The sequence below is a fragment of the Eumetopias jubatus genome, unplaced genomic scaffold (genome assembly GCF_037043125.1).
Source record: "Eumetopias jubatus isolate StellerSeaLion01/CBP00866 unplaced genomic scaffold, mEumJub1_p1.0 scaffold_5, whole genome shotgun sequence".
Lineage (NCBI taxonomy): Eukaryota > Metazoa > Chordata > Mammalia > Carnivora > Otariidae > Eumetopias > Eumetopias jubatus.
The window spans coordinates 11,814,098-11,832,613 of NW_028274811.1; the positions used below are offsets into that span (position 1 = coordinate 11,814,098).

Here is an 18,516-nt window from a genome sequence, read left to right on the forward strand (position 1 = left end):
GCGAGATCACAAATACCTCACAGGTCCAGACTTTCTTTCCTCTGCTGTCCAAAGAGCTGGTGGAAACATCCTTGCATGTGGGGATGGTGACCCAGGAAAGAAGGCACTTAACTGTGGGATCAAGGTGGCTCCTTGATAAACTCTGACACCTGGTTCTGGGTAAAGAAGTAAAAACTAGGATTTGTTTTTATTTATTTTTTATTTGAGAGAGAGAGAGCGAGCACAAGCAGGGAGGGGGTAGAGGGAGAGGGAGAGGGAAAAGCAGGTTCCCTGCTGAGTGTGGAGCCTGATGTGGGGCTCGATCCCAGGACCCTGAGATCATGACCTGAGCTGAAGGCAGAGGCTTAACCAATTGAGCCACCCAGGCGCCCTAGGATTTGTTTTTAATGAATGTCAACGAATAACATCTACTTCGTTCTTAGGGATGTATTGTAAATGGATAACTTTCATAACCTTGCTATTCACCAGCTGAGAGCTCAATTGAAGAAATTTTTTTTTCAGACTCAAGGCTTCAAATTGTCCAAAGCATAAATCAGTTGTCCCAATTTTTCTTGGAGGTGTGGATATGAACCATGGGGATGTTATGGTAGAAATTTTAATGGTTTTAAAATTTTATGTTTCTTTCTCTATTTTGAACACACCTGAAAATGTTCCAGGTGATGTGAAATGGTAATAAGAGCTAAGATTTACCGAGTTCCTACATTCTGCAGTGCCTATTCACATATGTAATATTGTTTTGTCCTCACCAAACTGTAATATTAGTATTCTTGGCATCCATTGTACCAGTGAGGAACCTGAATGTAGAGAGGCTACAAAATCAACCAGTTACACGTTTAGTAACAAAGACAACTTCTCAGGAGATACCTGTCACTCCTCTATTCCTGTCTTTTCAGAGAAAGGGAAATACGGTGCAAATTCAGTGCTGTGAGCCATAGCTAACTGTAGGTTTTCCTTATTGTTTATAGAAGTATCTGTTAAAGAGACTTATCTCGATATGGAATATGTATTCAACTGTCGTTCGTGAAAACGTGGCAGTGTTACAAGACGACTATTTAGCCCTGTAAGTATTTTTTGATTTTTCTGTATTGAAGATGTATATTCAATTTATGTTCAATTCAGTTTATAATTGAATAAAATGATTCATCTTAAGAGACAGGCTTCCAGATGTATATTAGGAAGACCTTGATACCTATGATTTAACTGGGAGATTTTGTATGCTCCTTGAGACCAGCGTCTTTGGGATGGGTAAGCTACACGTTCCCCAGTAGGAAATAGTAGTTTGGGATCTTAATTTACCTGCAAAGTACACGCATGGACACACAGGAATCTATAGCTCTGTATTCTCAAATCTTAGGCCACTGGTTGAGACTGTGAGTGTGTCCTACCATTGGTGAAGGGTTGTACTGATTAAAACCAGCCTATACCAATGAGTTGGAAGGCATGGGGAGGCCACAAGAGAAAAAAAGTCCTTTCTGTATGTTATTGGTGACAGAAATTCTGCCATTCGTTACACAAGTATGATGAGAGATGTTGCCTGAAATATTTTAGTCATTTGTGTGTGAGCATGAGCAAGTATTGCGAATGATTTCCATATTATTGGTTTGGTGAGGGCCGTAAGCATGTTGTCATGATGGTCTGGGAAGGGGGTAAAAGGTAAAATAAGGCTGCAGTATCCCCAGCCTCCTGTGACTCAAGATTTGTAGGGGGAGAGGGGAGACATGAGGGGAGCTTCTAGATTTAGGGAGGGAATTTGTTATCTACAGCGGTACAGGGATTATGTTTACAGCTCTAATCAGTGTCAGGCTGAAATCAATCAGACCAAGCAAGAAATACAAAATAGACAAAATGGAATTATTCTCTCTCAAGGGTATCCTTCCAAGAGGGGAGATAGTTCCTTGCTAGGGCAGGCAACTGGAAGGACATGGGGTTGACTAGACACACAGACGGGAGATGGTGAGGACTGGCAGGATAGTCAGCGGGCAGACGAGTTGGGTGCGTGAACCGGAGGGCAAAAGTGTGCTCACTCGGGCACCACAGGTGTTAGCCAGCCATAATCCTTGGCTCTCCTAAATTGGACTCAAGTGACCTGCTTTTTTGTAGCTTCCTGGGGCCAGTTGTCTTCCGAGTAAACTTGGAGAGTTGTGTACTCATAGAAAACCCCGTCTTGCTGTGTCCAACTTGGGATGGGGAAGGAGAGGGAGGGAGCGGGTAAATGAATGCTCAGAACTGTCTTTCAGAGGCCCTCCACCCTTGGACATTCGACTTCTCCTTATCGGAAGGTCAGGCCAGGCTGAGGTTGCAAATGGAGGGTGAAGCAACCCTGATTTGGCTTTTGCATTTTCTGGAAACTTAGGGCCAGTTTGAGTTCCTTTACCTCCGAATCCAAGTCAGAGAGAGTCGGGAGTATGGAGAGGCACACCTCCAGGCATCGCTTCTCTGGACTGATTACTGTTCTTCAACGTATTCTTTTGAACTTAACTTTGTTCGGAACAATAATGTGTAGCGCTGCTCAGCTGTCAAAACAAAACAAAACAAAAATCTCTCTTATTTATCTGGACACGAACATAAAGAGCCAAATAGAGCAGAGGAAGAAACAGAAGTTCCAGCAAGGGAAAGCGCAAAAGAGAAAGAAACCTTTCCCTCTCCTTTCCGTGTGTAGAGGAAAGAACTTCATTTTTGAGGGTATTAGATCAAATACTCTCAAGTCTTTTTTCTTTCTATCCATAAGGCAATTATTGTAAGAAAGGGAGGAAAAATAAATTGGTAACAGATGTGGAGTGTGTGTACTCCCTCGTGTGTTTGAGGGAGATGAAGAATGGCAGTAATTTATTTCCGACTTTCAAAAAATACCAGTCTTAGGAGTTTATTTGGTGCCTGAGAGCCTCTCAGCAAATATTTCTCTGAGCCTTAAATAAGTTTGCCATCCACAAAGGCTATTTTTTCACAAACTCCGATGTTATTGGAAGGATATTTTAAAACACCCATCCTCTCATGAAACACATGTACTTGGAGTAGGAAAAAAACTAAATGTAGTAAATGTAGCAAAACAAAATGTTTTTCTTTGTGCTTTCCTTTAAGAGTAGCCCTGGAAAAACTTTTTGAAACTGCATGCTGGTTGGGCCTTGAAGACTGTCTTCAGCTGTCAAGAGAACTCTTCAAAAACTGGGTGAACCATCCAGAGAATGAGTAAGACTCATATTGGATTGCCCTTGGTTCGGTCCTGTTTCAACACCAATAATTTCTCTACCTTTTCGATGTTCTCATTCTGGGAGTGATTGTTTTGTTTTTGCTTGGGTAGTCTGTCTCCTATTTTTTTCAAATACCCCTCCCCCTTTTTTTTCTTTTGCATTGTCTACCGTAGGTCTGGGTATGACAGTGGATTCGAATTTATGCAGTGAGTTGTCACCCTGGGCTGCTAATTTTCAGTGTGTCCCCTAATAAGCACTTGTGCATATCTTTTTTTTTTTTTTTAAGATTTTATTTATTTATTTGAGAGAGAGAGAGCACAAGATGGGGGAGGGTCAGAAAGAGAAGCAGACTCCCCACTGAACAGGGAGCCCAAGGCGGGGCTCGATCCTGGGACTCCCGGATCATGACCTGAGCCGAAGGCAGTCACCCAACCAACTGAGCTACCTAGGCGTCCCATTTGTGCGTACCTTGAGTCTGATTTCGGTTGTTCCTCGATGGCTTATTATTGTGATTTATACGTAAGTGTGTCCAAAGAGCTCATTCTCTATGAGTTTGCATTCCCGCTGAGAGCTGAGACGAAGACTATCTTTCCGGTTTTACTGTGTTACATCTAATGAATCACCTCAGGTGGACTCTCAAGAAATGTGATCATAAGACATGAGATAAGGAGTGCCTGGCTGGCTCGCTCGGTAGAGCATCTGACTCTTGATCTCAGGGTCATGAGTTCGAGCCCCACATTGGGTGTGGAGATTACTTTAAAAAAAAAAAATATATATATATATATATGAGCCCAAGCTGAATTATCAGTGTATGTTGATTGAACTATTATAATTTCCTTCTTTCTTGTAACTCCTTAGTTTCTAAATGAATCTGATGTTCTTGTCTCATGATATTAATGCTAATGACAGTTTCCACAGGTGGCTTTCTCGATCCCTACTTTTGATCATTACATCTGAGACCTCAACATTTTTTTTCTAGGTACATCCTTCTAAAAATATAACATCTAAATAAACATATCACGTAACTACTATGAGAAATATCACTGCATGTTCTACCTTACAGAATACCTTCTCCGATTAAAAGTGTAATTTTATGCTATGGCGTCGCCTTGGGAAGTGAGGAAGAGTGGGACTTTCTGTTAAATATGTACACTAATAAAACAAAGGAAGAAGAAAGGATTCAACTCACTTATGCAATGAGCTGCAGTAAAGACCCGTGGATACTTAACAGGTAATTACGGTCAACTTATCTTTGGAGTTCCTGGCGGAGGAATGCAATTAATATACCGAAGGGAGAAAAATAGAACATGGGCTGCTATAGGAACTCAAAGAATACCTGTTTGTGCCCTCCTGACTTAGCACCATATGGGATTTTAAGTCCACTTGTTGAAATTTGCTCTTTCTATTGGATAATGTTTGCGCATTTATTTTCTGCAAATGCATTTTTTGCAGATATATGGAGTATGCCATTACTGCATCGCCTTTCGCTTTTAATGAAACAAATATCGTTGAGGTTGTGGCAGCATCTGAAGTGGGCCGGTACATTGCAAAGGACTTTCTAGTCAACAACTGGCAAGCTGTGAGTGAAAGGTAAGAAGGAAATGCAAGATTGGTCATTGGGTTGGTGCTAGACGCTCAACCTTAGTCTGACTAGGTCACAAAAGTCCTTTGCACGGACCAGAGAAGTGATGATTTTTCTTGCATTTAGTCTCATTTGTGGAAGAGAAGGTCACTTACCCTCAGTTTTGGCTTTCTGTATGAAAATGGGTTTGCCTGGGATTATACCTACCTCAGTCTCCTGGCTTTGCCCACTAAGAAGTTTGTCATCAGAGACACAGAGTAGAACAAATCATCGTTTTTTTTGTTTTTGTTTTTGTTTTTTTGGTGTGAGTGCACACCAACCATTCGTTTATTTTGGGAGGTAGATCACTGTATTTCAAGAAACAACAATGTTCATGACTGTTGCTGTTGCTTGTGTCTTATTTGTCAGATTCCCTTTATGTAGCTGGGTTCCATATTCTCGAACTTTCCATATTTCTTACCTTTTAAGATTAAATCTGCTTGCTTCGTAGCCCCCGGTTGGGTAAAATGTACATTGACATGCAAAAATCAGACAGCATGCCCTTGATGGCCGGTCTTTCTAGCACATGACTTAATCATACATTCCTGAAAGCCTAGAATAATGCGTCCTACAAATACTCACATCTGCTAGAGTTAGCAGATACTTAGCAGATCCAAACACCTGTAAAGTCAGAAGATACCTTTCATAGATAAGTTTATTCTTTTGGAACAGAAAGTATATTTAGAATATAAATGTTTAAGGATGTGAATATGGGGGGTTCCTGGGTGGCTCGGTCGGTTAAGCATCCGACTGTTGGTTTTGGCTCAGGACATGATCTCAGGGTCGTGAGATCAAGCCCTGAGTCCCTGAGCGTGGAGCCTGCTTAAGATTATCTCTCTCCCTCTCTCTCTCCATGCACTGCAGCACCCCCATCTCTAAAAAAAAAAAATATGAATATGGCTCTCCTACAAAACAAAATCCTGCAGAGTTTTTCTTCTGTAAATGTTTATTGAACTCCTTTAAACACCAAAAAAAATGTGCTTTTAAATCAGAAATTTACAACATGTAGCTAAAAGCTTGTTTGCATAGTACCATTTTCCTGGCTCATCGCAGAACACGCTTATTGAGAAAATTGACCTTATGTCCACTGTTAAATTATCTATCATTCTAAGTTCATTGCCTCTGGCAGCCTCATGAATTCCTTAAATCTCCTCGGATTCTGAAGACCTTGGGGGTAAATGGTATCTTCCATTTTTGCTTAAGTTGTTAAAGATAATGCCCTCCTTCCTAGGTCCCACTGGGAACTGGGGAGCTAGGATTGAAATGAAAATTATTGACATTGGTCCCCTTGGTCCCTGAGGTTTCAGAAATTCCAGCCCCACAGGGTTGTCTCTTTGTTTCTGTTCTCTCTCCCCGGAGTTTGTCACAGAAGCCCCGTCCCCGCGTGCCCCCTCTAGGTCTGGCTCTGCCTGGCCCAGGAGGCCATCTGTCCTTCTGCTGTGGGCATTCACTTCAGCTATTGTTCTTGACTGTTTCCTTCCCGAGGAGCAGTTGTGGAATTAGAACGCTGAGAGCACAGCTCCTTTAAGAACTGTGTGATGATTTGCCTGAGGGCCCAATGGTGGTCTCCTCTGTTCCTTCCTATGCACTGCTGGGCCCTGAGGAAGACAGAGCTTCACGATTTTGAGCCAGCCTTAGTATTTAGCAGCGCCTGGCACCTGGTACGTCCTTCTAAGTGCTGAGGATCGTACTTACTGTCGTTGGGGCTCAAAGTGACATGGTGAGCCCAGGCACAACATTAGAAATCTCCTAGAGTGGTTCAGTCACCTCAAGGCTCTCAAGCCCACCTACCCCCTTAAAAATCAGAATCCACCAAAATAGGGCGGGAAATCTGCACCTTTCACCGGCTCCCTCGGTGATGCTGGTATGGTTTAACATGAAACCAGCCGACCCCTGATTAAAAAAATCGTCTAAGGCTGCACTGCTCAATATGATAGCCACCGGTTAATCCATGGATCTTTAAATTTAAATTTGAACTGACTAAAATTAAAGAAAATTTAAAATCCAGCTCCACCGTTGCACGAATCCTGTTGTAAGAGCATGAAGTGACCAACAGCTATCATGCTGGACCGCAAGGGTACAGAACATTGCCATCACTGCCGAGTTCAGCTGGACAGCATGCTCGCAGGGGTAAACCAGCCCCTTGATTCATTTTTCATCCCCTCTTCCTCTAGCACACACAGCACATGTGCTGAGAAAACCCCCCAAAATGGCTTTGAGCAACTCATGGGAAAGATCGCTCTCAATTTAAGTGACTTGGAGTGTGTTTTAAATTTATTCCTCAGAAGAACCGTTTTTTTTCTGTGTTTAGAGAACAGGAACACGTTGGTAACACTCTCTGGAAAGTCCATTGTGTGGCGATTTATTTACATCTGATTTTAACCAAAGGGCCGAGAAGTGATGGGTGGCAATTTATTTCAATGATGTATGTACTATATTAAATGGATGGAATGCCCCACTTTTTTTTTTTTTAACTCTAAATGGGTCTTTTGAACCTCAAGAAGCTCCTAGAATTATAGGACACCTCAGTGGCTCAGTGGATTAAGTGTCTGCCTTCAGCTCAGGTCATGATCTCGGGGTCCTGGGATCGAGTCCTGCATCGGGCTCCCTGCTCAGTGGGGGGGGTCTGCTTCTCCCTCTCCCTGCCGCTCCTCCCCACTCATGCTCTGTCTCTCTCTCTCTCAAATAAATAAATAAAAATCTTAAAAAATAAAGAAGCTCCTAGAACTGTAAATATATGAGCTTTTAACCATGACTTGAATATTTTAATCCCTTATCAACAAGATGTCATGCTCATAAAATTGATGCCTATTTATAGCAAATTCATCTCAGTTCACTCCTCTCACACATTCTGCTACAAAAAGTCTTTCAGACTCAAATAGTTTGCTTTCTATATCTAATACATTTTTTATTTACTTTTTACTCATTTATTTAATAGTAATTGTAATATTGATCAGTCTTGCTGAATTGTGCAAATGATTCTGTTTGAATGAACAATGATAGTATTTATAGATTGTTAGGAAATAAAAGTGCAAGTTAATAATCAAAATGTTATACACCCTAAAAATGGCTCAAAAATGCTTACTTAATTCTTTGTACATCAGAACATTTAAGTCATCACTTATTTAAACAGTTATGTTTAACATGAAGACTAGCATGTTACCAGTCTTCCTATGATAATAAAGACAACATAAAGGATCAATGCACAAATGCCTCTGACAAATTAAATTTTACATTAATTATGTGAAAAAGACTTATTCTGAACTTCCTGAAATGTGACTGATTCCTAGCAAGTTAGCTGCGAAATTCGTGTTTCTCTGGTATGTTTCACTGAGCATTGTTCATGGAATACGAAAGACAGTAGCCTGATCAGTTTGGGAACCGTCTGTGTTAACCTGCACTTTTTGCAAATTCACAGTATATGCTAGCATCGTAAAGACCCCAAGAAGCCCCATAGAAGAAAATCTAGAGTTTTCCATACCTTTTTCCTACATCTTACAGCTGTAATCCTGCTACTTACCGTCTGTGTCATGTAAACAGAATGTCATTTTGCCAGGAGATCCGTTGTTCTGGGAGAGAAACTGACGAGAAACTGAATTCTCCAGCACTCCCCTCTGGAATGCAACTAGAACAACAACTGTTTATTGTTTGCCTGTTAGTTAACAAGTTGGTCTTGGTTTCCTCTTATATAAAATGAAAGGCATCCTATTTGATCAATTCCGAGGTTCTTTCTCGTAATAAACAGTTATCATCTTTCCATGCCAAGGTCCAGGTAGTTTAAGCTCTTGTCAAGGATATAAGGTGATGAGGTTGTGCTACCTGAGAAATGCTGTAGAGGAGAGCCAGAGAAAATTTGGGAACTGAAAGAGAAGAATAGGATTTGAGTGGGATTTGAACAAACAGTGGGGGGAAAAAAAAATGACCTTCTGCATGGACCAGAGGACGCCAACAAATGCCCGGGGGCAGGACTGAGCATCTGACTTGGGACTGGTCACAGTAGGTGGCTGGAACTCGGGGCTCTGGAACGGAGGAGACGGGCCTGGTCAAGTGTTAGAGCTGAGGGCTCTGGCCAGCAACACTTTGGGCCCCACATACTTCCCAGGAAGCCTGATCTGAAACTGTATTTGGGAATACTTGTATTGAGGCAAACAACTTCCGTTTGGTCCTGCCCCTCACTCCTGTGTCCGGAGCATTGCACTGGTTGCTGTGGGGTATTTGAGTCCATTGTTGGGCCAAAGATGATCTTTTGAGTCCCGATCCCAGTGAGGAAACCTCCACTGACCATAAAGACATCTTGCAGGTTAGGGAAAGATGCGTCTGGCCCTGCAGCTGTGGATGGGTCTCATGGAAGAATGTGTGGTTAGAGATGAAGCAATAGGACTTGTATGAGTTGTTACTGTAGGCAGTAGAAATGGTGTTTGTGCCCTATCATCCTGGCCGGGTGCTTTTGGGTTTTGGTTTTGTTTTTTTAAGATTTTATTTATTTATTTGTCAGAGGGAGAGAGAGAGCACGCACGAACAGGGGGTGCGGCAGGCAGAGGGAGAAGCGGGGAGCCTGATGCAGGGCTTGATCCCAGGACCCTGGATCATGATCTGAGCTGAAGGCAGATGCCCACCCGACTGAGCCACCTGGGTGTCCCCTGCTTTTGGCTTTCTTAAAACCATGTAGGCTTCACAGCCTCCAGGAAAACCCTAGTTGTATTTGAATATAGAATACAAAGTATGATCAGTTTCCTGACCTAAAATGAATCTTACCCCCTTCTTTTTCACCAAAGCCTTGATTTCGTCTTCAAATGTTGTTACACTGGCTAAGCATGAAAGCTTGCACACGTTCCCGCTTCCTCCCTGTTGGGTTTCATAATGGGGAGCACACAGCTGAACGGAGAAATAGGAGCTCAAGCAAACGGAGAACAGTCAGGTGTTACAGAGAGGTTCTTTTACCTTGAAGTATTATACCAACATTAACTCTTGCAATTTTTAATTTCAAGTATACTTTTTTAAAGTAAGTCAATCATGTGTATTAACTATCTACCGTAGATAGAACAGAATGGTAGTTGAACCCTTTCTTGTTGGGTCCAAAACATTAACCCTATTTTAATTTTCTTTCTTCTTTAATGCATCCCAAAGTCTTTATTTACCTTTTTAACCACAGCAAGGCTTCGGACAGGTATGTATCTGTTGTTTCTCCATAACAATGTTTCATGGTTTTTTTTCTGGATGATCCTTGTTGGACATTCAAGGACTCGAAACTAGAGGGGAAGTTTCAATCTCGGTGCCTGTTTGAAGGCAAGAAAGTGGAGCCAGAGTACTTAGCCCTTCGGTAATCACCAACATGTGGAGAATCTTCAAAGACATGGATCCTCTCTCCAAAAAGTATATACAAATACAAAATTTTAAATAAGCTTTCAGGGTAGGTTAGGCAGAGTTTCTGAAACTGATCCCATATTAATTACTGTTTTTTAAGGAGCATAATTTGCATATTTACTTACCCCTTTTAAATTGTCTTAATTTGAGGTACATGACATCTGTTTTAACCACCTCATTTAAAAAGATAAAAATGGTTGAGGTTTTTAAGAGCTTTTTATATTTAAGTAAAGCTTCCAGAACTATGTGGACCCAAATTGATATTTACCTATGAATATTTCTGATAAAATCTTCTTTATAATAGATTTCCTATGAAATGATGAAGCTAAGCTAGTTCATGCATGTTGTTGCTTAGATTTGGGACGGAGGAATCAATAGGGGCTGTGCACTCAGCATCTTACCTGCTCTATAAAATACAGCTTTATCTTGCAAAACATTTTCCACCTCTGATTAGCATCTTGTTGCTTTTTGTAGGTACGGAACACAATCGCTGGTTAGTCTCATGTATATAATAGGGAGAACCATAAGTACAGACTTGCAGATCACAGAGGTAAGTACTTTAGATATCCTGAATTATAATGACAATTTAGAAGCCATTTTTCACATAATCTGGAGCTGCTAAAATTGAAAACGACAGGCTTATTGGAATAACTGTATTCCGTGCCTCCGTTGGGGTTATTTTCACTGTGTGTAGGAAATGGCTTTCCATCTTGCTCCTGAAATAGAGACCATTCTTGCTGGTAGAGGGTTGGACGCCATCCTTGCTCACCTCACTTGACTGCAGTGCCCTCTGGCTAGGACTCTTGGCCCCGGGCTGCTCTTCTGGGCATCCCGGCCCTCAGTCCTTGCCCTGCTGTCAAAGCTTCAGGAACTCATCAAGTGATGAGAAGACATTTTTACTCTTTTCGTTATAACCTGGCCCCTGCCTGCCTCTCTGGCTTCATTTTTTGCCTGCCTCACCACCGAGTGTAGGAGACGCTCCCCAACACTTTGCCTCCAGTGATGCTGTACCATTTACAGATTTTCTTTAATTATCATGTTGCTTCACATTTTCCAGATTTTGGAAATGCCCTGCCTTCTGATTTGGGTGACTTCACCCTGCCTGTCCTTGGCTGGATGATTCCCAGTTATCCTTTAAGACCCTGCTCAACCACCTAGACTAGGAATTTTTTAATTAACTGATTTACACGCTCTCCTCCTGCATGCTCTTCAGTTATCCTATGAATACCTGTATCATAGCACTAACCACCTTATACTATTATTGGTGTGTAAATGGGTCTGCTCCCTGAGGCCCTAAGAAGCTCCCCGAGGAGGGAGACCACATTTTTGTCAGACCTGTATTCTAGAACCTAGAAGGGGTCTGGCTATTTCTTTTTCTTCTTTTAAGATTTTAAAGTAATCTCTCCACCTAGAGTGGGGTTCGAACTCACAGACCCGAGATCAAGAGTCGCACGCTCTACCCACTGAACGCGCCAGGCGACCTGGAGCTTGCCATTTCTAGCCTCTGCTTCCTCCTCGGCTTAATGTCTTCTTAGGCAGGCTTTCTCCACAAGAGGCAAACGGAGCCCCAGGCTTCTGTTATCCTTAGCCCTCTCAGTTGTAGGAGGAGGAGTCCTTGCTCACCCAACTTCAAGTTCCAGCCCTGTGGAATGACTCTGGTTGGTCCTACTTTGGGTCCGCATACCCCGGTCGGTGACTATGGCCTGGTGTAGGGGGTGGGGGGTGAAATACTCCAGTGGCTCAGCCTGGGTCATGTGCCTGCATTTGGAGCCAGCCCCACCCAAACCACAGGCACTGCGTTAGGGGAGCAGTAGTTCTGGAAAGAAAAGGGGATCCCGTATCCAGAAAGTAAACTAAGGGGCCAAAGCAAATATCTATCAAACACACGCACAAACACACACACATACAATAAAACAAGGGTAATATATAATACAACCTCTATACACCTAGTAGCCTAGGTAAAATTAGAAAGATTTACTATACCAAACACCGGCAAAGAGGTAAGGCAACTGGAACTCTCTTTTTCTGCCAGCGAGAAGGTAACATGTACAACTACTTTGGAAAACAGGCGGTCTTTTAAAATGTTACTTAGACACGTATGACCTAGCAGTTCCATCCTTAGGTTTTTACTCAGGAGGAATTAAAACCCATATCCACACAAAGACTTGTTACATAAATGTTCACGGCAGCATTATTCACGTTAGCCAAGAACTGGAAACTATCCACACATCCAGGAGTAGGTGCCTAGATAAGGAAAATGTAATATATCCACACCGGGGAATACTATCCTGCAATAAAAAAAAAAAAAATAAGTTTGTGTAACATCATGGATACATCATCTCAAGATGATTATGCTGAGTTAGAAACAAAAAAAACCCAGACACATTCTGGGAAATGCAAATATAATCTGTCGTGACAAAAGGCAGATCCGTGGTTGCCTGGGGTGGAGGGAGAGCTCGATTGCAGAGCGCCTGAAGGAATCTGTGGGTGATGGAAACGTACTTTACTGTATCTAGCTCCTAGCTCTTTGTTTCACGGGCATATAAAATGAGTACCACTCACTCACTTGTCACACTTCAAGTGCATATGGTTTATTGTCCATCAATTTCATCTCAATTGATTCAGTAAATATTTTTTGAAAAAAATGTCTGAGCACAAATTAAACACTGTGGCCCGGAACTATATTAGTATGAACAGAAAGGGCCTGTATAAATAAGGAAGGAAAAGCAATCACTTCTTGGCCTTTTGGCTGAGATCAAGGGTAGTGTCTGTTCTTATCAGGTTAATATCTCATACATCCTCTAGCCAAGGATAAGATATTAGGAGGATTTATGGAGCAGGGAGCTCCATCCACTCCACACATCGACCTGGGTTAAAGAAAAAAAAAAAAAAAGAAGAAGAAGAAAGGAAAATCAGCTCCCCTGCCCCAGCAAATAAACCAATAAATATATAGGTCAGAGAGGCCTGAAGTTTGATTGTGAGCCAAAAGAGAGAGAGAGAGAGAAGCAGTCAGGTATGTAGTTGTTATTATGGGAGAGGAAGAATCACGAATTCCTGAAGGACTTCTCTACGTGTGAGTTTGGGCCTGCCTGAGGCTGAGCTGCCAGGACCTGACTTATCAGGGGTTCCCTGGCCAGGAGAGGGAGGGGCACCCAGACATGCTGGAAGGAAGCCTCCAGAATGAAGGCCGAGTTTGTGTTGGCAGTGAAGGGCCTCCGTTCCTCTTTTTGTCTAGAGAACCCAGGGACGTTTTATTTGTTGTTTCATGAATGAATGAAGTGCCTATAAATTTAGCAGTCCTCGGAGTTCCAAAACTCTAGAGTCACTGATAGTTTGTTTTTTTTAAAAAAACAAAAACAAAAACAAAAACAAAAATACCTTCAGCTGTGGTGAAATTTTTGCCATTTTGGAAAACAAGTAAATCAGCTACTGTGAATGTCCTTGTCAAAAATGTAGTAATCATTTATAGATTATAGTCCTGCTGTCATCCATCCGTTCATGGGATCATACTGAAAATATGGTCTGGTGTTCGTATGGCACCCAGCGGGAGCCTGGCCTCACATTCTCAGCGTGCATGAAGCCCCACCGACAATCCCGCAGACCCCTACTCCCCTCCCACACACTGCAGGTGGTACAGGGTTCTGGGCAGCTGTGGGAGAGGGCAGGAGGTTTGTTCCTGGTTCCTTTAGCCCACGTTTTGCTCAAAACTTACTTTTTGGGCGTCTGGGTGGCTCAGTCGGTGAAGCATCTGCCTTCGGCTCAGGTCATGATCCCAGGGTCCTGGGATTGAGCCCCACATCAGGCTCCCTGCTCAGCGGGGAGTCTGCTTCTACTCTACCCTACCCCCCCCCCATGATCTTACTCTCTCTCTCAAATAAATAAGACCTTAAAAAGAAACTTACTTTTCTTTTACATGGTAATTAGGCTGGATGGCCCTATTACTCCTCAATTTCAAGTCCACTAGGCTTTAAGTGACATTTCCTAAGCTGGCGTCTGTACATTGTCATCTCAGATGTTCTAAATTCAAATCCAGGAAAACAGTATGGAGGTTCCTCAAAAAGTTAAATATAGAACTACCCTATAATCCACCGATTGCACCACTAGGTGTTTACCCAAAGGATACAAAAATACAGATTCTAAGGGGAACACGCACTCCGCTGTTTATAGCAGCATTATCAAGAAAGGCCGAACTATGGAAAGAGCCCAAATGTCCATTGACCGATGAATGGATAAAGAAGACGTGGTCTCTATAGATACACAGTGGAATATAACTCAGCCATCAAAAAGAATGAACGTGCAACAATATGGTTGGAGCTAGAGGGTATTAGGCTAAGCAAAATAAGTCAGTCAGAGAAGGACAAATATCATATGATTTCACCATATGTGGAATTTAAGAAAGAAAACAGATAAACATATGGCAAGGGAAAAAAAAAGAGAGGGAAGTAAACCACAAGAGACTCTTAACGAGAGAGAACAAACAGGGTTGTTGGAGGAAGGTGGGTGGGTGGGGGATGAGCTAGATGGGGAATGGGCATTAAGGAGGACGCTTGTTATGATGAGCACCGGGTATTGTATGTAAGTGATGAATCACTAAATTCTACTCCTGAAACCAGTATTACACTATGTGGTAACTAACTAGAATGGAAATAAAAATCTGGAAGAAAAAAAAAAGTTCTAATCCAGTGACACAGAAACAGACTTTTTGGAATATGACTTATTAGTTCGCTGGGGTCTGGCTTAGACATAGTATTGCGGCAGATGTTCCCATAACTAAAGGCTTGAGCTGACTCAGTGAAGGAATCCAGTCAGGGGACAAGCCCACTCTCTAAATATTCTTAAATAAAGGATAACACTTGTAAGGGTCCAGATGTTAGGGGCCAGTCTTGAGCCTTGGGAGTTGCAGCATTTTTCTGAGATAAGAGAAGTTGTCCCTGTGTGTCTGTCCACACATCTGGTGTAATATCCAGTATGCATTCGGTGAGTCATTACTGAGCTCTGTGCTCCGGGGCATAGAGCAGGGAATCAAATAGATGAAGCTCCCCCTTCACAGGACTTCTGGTCTACACCTAATTCTTCAGGGTAGGCGTAGTCTTCATCACCTGTTCTCAAGCAGGGTCTCCCCAGGAGCACACAGTCTGTGGGAGCGCACCTTCTTACCTACTCTGGCCACCATGTGCGCGCCATTTGCAAAATCCAATTACTCCTCCACACGAACGTTGCCTTATTCTGTCTCATGACCCACCCTCTCTCGGTGCTTGCAGCTGCAGCAGTTTTTTGGCAACATGTTGGAAGAGCACCAGAGGCTCACAGTCCACGCGAAATTACAGACAATAAAGAAGAAAAATCTGGAAAACAAAACACTCAATGCCAGGATGATGGCATGGCTACGGAAGAACACATAACCGGCGCCCCTCCTGCCTGCTAGAATGGATTTCACTCACACTTTTATCTCCCAGGGCTTCGTGAGTCTGCAAAACCACATGTGTTGTTATTTGTATGTCAGTCACATTTGCTCCTCAGGGTCCTTCCTGTTCTTCCCAGGCTGTCCCCTTTGGCCCCAAGGCTCACTGATTCCCCAGGACGTTGCCAACCCAGGGGATGATTTTACTTTCCTGTTGGGCTGTGAAGCCACAGAATTTACTCGGGGTGCCTTGTAAAAACAAATTTACCTTAGAAAGCCTTGCTTATTCTGTTGTGAAAGCCAGCAGAATACTGGATCATTGGCCAACTGAGCACATCTTCTCTGAGGGAAAACACAGACTTGCAATACTCTGGATTTTATGTAGTTCATTATTTAAAAGCGTCATTAGCAACACAACAGTGTAAAGAAAGAGAAACCAGACAAATAATACTCACTAGGACCTAGAGAAGCCAAGGAAACATTTTAAAAAGAAGGAACAGCTCATCCTAGGAGCCATGTGAAGTGCCTGCAGGGCCAGACATGGGTCTTCTGTCCATTTCTCTCTTCCCACAGGGCCTATCACATTGTGCCACACATTACAGGCCACTGAAGTTTAGGGTGTCACAAAAAGCCAGGATCGCAGGATCCGTGACGTGCCCTTCAGATTGTGGAGGCCCGAAGGAACCTTCCTGAAGCCGGAGACTGCATCCCCACCTGTGGGCCGGGCACTCACTCAGCCCAAGTTTATGAACAAAAATAAGGGTGTCAACAGACAGTAGCCATAAGGGACTGATTTTCAGCACAAAGGGAAGTGGTCAAATAAAGAGAAAGAGAACAAAAAGCCTAACCACAGCAGACTCTTTACAGCTCTGCACTCAGGGCACGAAGTCAGAAATGTGGTTCCATTTGGCCAAACTGAACCTGCTTGTAAGTGGGGACAACTTGAAACGCATTCATCAGTTGCAGCGTTGGGAGTTGGCTTAGATCGGTTACCCCGGATTGAATCGAGATGGCTAAGGCAAATCATCCCACTCTAGACTTTGTGTGTGTTTAATTCTGTGTCTTCATTTTGATTTTGTTTTTGTAGAAAGGGGCTAAGGCTACAGATCTCCGATCTACCTCAGAGGGATGTAAAAATTAAGAGAGGCTTTAAAATACGTTGTATGAGCTCAAGGCCTTGTGATCTAGGGTTTTCTCCCCCTCCCTCTTGTGTAAGTCGATGCAGCCACAAATGAAGATGCAAAAAACCAGAGTTGGCTTTTGTATTCGCTTCACAAGAAGATGCTCCCTGAGTGAGCAGGAGGCCATGGGACGTGGCCCCAAAACCAACCAAAGCGCTGCCTCCTCAGACTTTGACCATGGGTCATAGGTCAGAGAGCTTTTTCCTTAAATTTAGAAATGTACAACTTAAGCAATAAAATATTACCACGTGTTCAAATTCTTCCATGTGAGGTATTTTCCGGTGTTTTCTAGAACATTCATTCTCTGTCTCCTATCATTCCTTCAGTCCCAGTCTCAGCTTATGATAACCATGCCATACGTCTTCTCTCTTGCTTTTCTCTTCCTCCTCTTCATCTCCCTCCGTGTCTCCCTTGGGGTCCCTTCTTCTTTTCCAGTAATCTCTGCCCGCCTCCTGCCTGGCTCTCCATGTCCCCCTTCCTCAGTCCTGCCACCCTGCTGTGCCCTCGGAGGCTCTGACCCTGGTCACCCGGTGTGGGTGACGCCAACACTGTGTGATTCCACCAGAGGAGCACCTTGGCGTGGCTCTCCAGGCCATCTGTTGAAAATCAAAATCCGGTTACATCTTAGCTTCTGGGGTCACTAAACAGCACTGAAAGTGTTTATCAGATGTCCAAATATTTGGTTAAGTGTCCTTCCTCTAAGTAGGAAAAAGAACTTCGAATAATGTACTTTTTTTTTTTCTTACACGGAGGAAGCCGGTGATCCCAGACAGGCATTACATTTTATTATATCGTACTTATACTTAGGATAAAATGGAGTAATTATTGCTTGATTACTGTGATCGCCATAAGTCAGGGAGCAAAACTGAGGCAGATTTGTGTAAATGGTGTAAAAACTTTATTAACCGATGAACCAGCCTATCTATTAGCACCCCGACCATAAAACAATTTCTCTGACCCATCCAGTGTACCCAGTCTGACTTGTGCTGTTCGCCCTAGAAAAAAGTTAACAAGATGGACAACGTGGTCGTGCGTTTTTCGGTAATTAGAAATGAAAAGTTTTCCCTCACAGTCTTCTGCCTTTTTCCTGCTCAAACTCGCTCAGTGACTTGTCATCACTGAGTCTAAGTGAGAGAACGAATGCTTTGGTCTTGAAGACACGAGATCGTATGCAATTTAGAGTTCTGGGGTCGAGCTGTCCAGCAATTTATTCTGAGGAACGAGGGAAGAAGGAAAAAGAGATTGAAGAGGGAAGTCTTCTTGATTACTTTCCCTCTTTGCTCCAACAAATGTTATTTTGTTTCCATCCAAACTCTAGCAGGATTAATATGTCCAAAGCAAAGCCTTACATGGGACTTGGAGTAAATAGAACTGCCTCCCCCACACAGAGAATCAGGAATCAGCATTCGAGATCAGCCAGCTCTTCTCTGGAATCCGGCAACATTCAGCGAAGATATTCTCTACAACACACATATCTAGGAATTGGTTGGGCTTTTCCTCTTCTCCTCCTTTCATAAGCAGGTTGGTCCTTAAGGTGAGAGCAAGGCAGGCCTCTCTACCATGGGAGCCAAGGGAGAGTTGTGGAGTCCTGAAATGGGTGGAGGAGCTTGGGTGAGCAAAGGGGGAGTCTACGCCATGGGAAGCAGCTTGGTGCAAGATGGCAGAGCCCAAGGAAGTGAGTAGGGTAACTACACAGTGCAGGGAGGGGGCTTATGACATGGAGAGTCAGAGCCCAGACAAGGTGAGAAAGGGGAGTTCAAG

The 18,516-nt window shown here is 43.1% G+C and overlaps 1 protein-coding gene and 1 pseudogene across 3 annotated transcripts in view; both read left to right on the forward strand.

Annotated features, from left to right (window-relative positions):
* LVRN (laeverin) overlaps positions 1-17,012 on the forward strand; it is a 65,147-nt gene extending 48,135 nt beyond the window's left edge. Inside the window, exons 15-20 of one of the 3 annotated variants that reach the window (XM_028092642.2) lie at positions 966-1,060; positions 3,079-3,186; positions 4,252-4,419; positions 4,641-4,778; positions 10,648-10,723; positions 15,435-17,012. In XM_028092642.2, coding sequence (XP_027948443.1) covers positions 966-1,060; positions 3,079-3,186; positions 4,252-4,419; positions 4,641-4,778; positions 10,648-10,723; positions 15,435-15,575 — 726 coding nt within the window. In that variant the 3' untranslated portion in view covers positions 15,576-17,012. The other 2 variants (XM_088023238.1, XM_028092644.2) reach the window with 2 other exon arrangements.
* On the forward strand, positions 12,903-13,032 carry LOC114200505 (U2 spliceosomal RNA; annotated as a pseudogene).
* Positions 17,013-18,516: the final 1,504 nt, after the last annotated feature.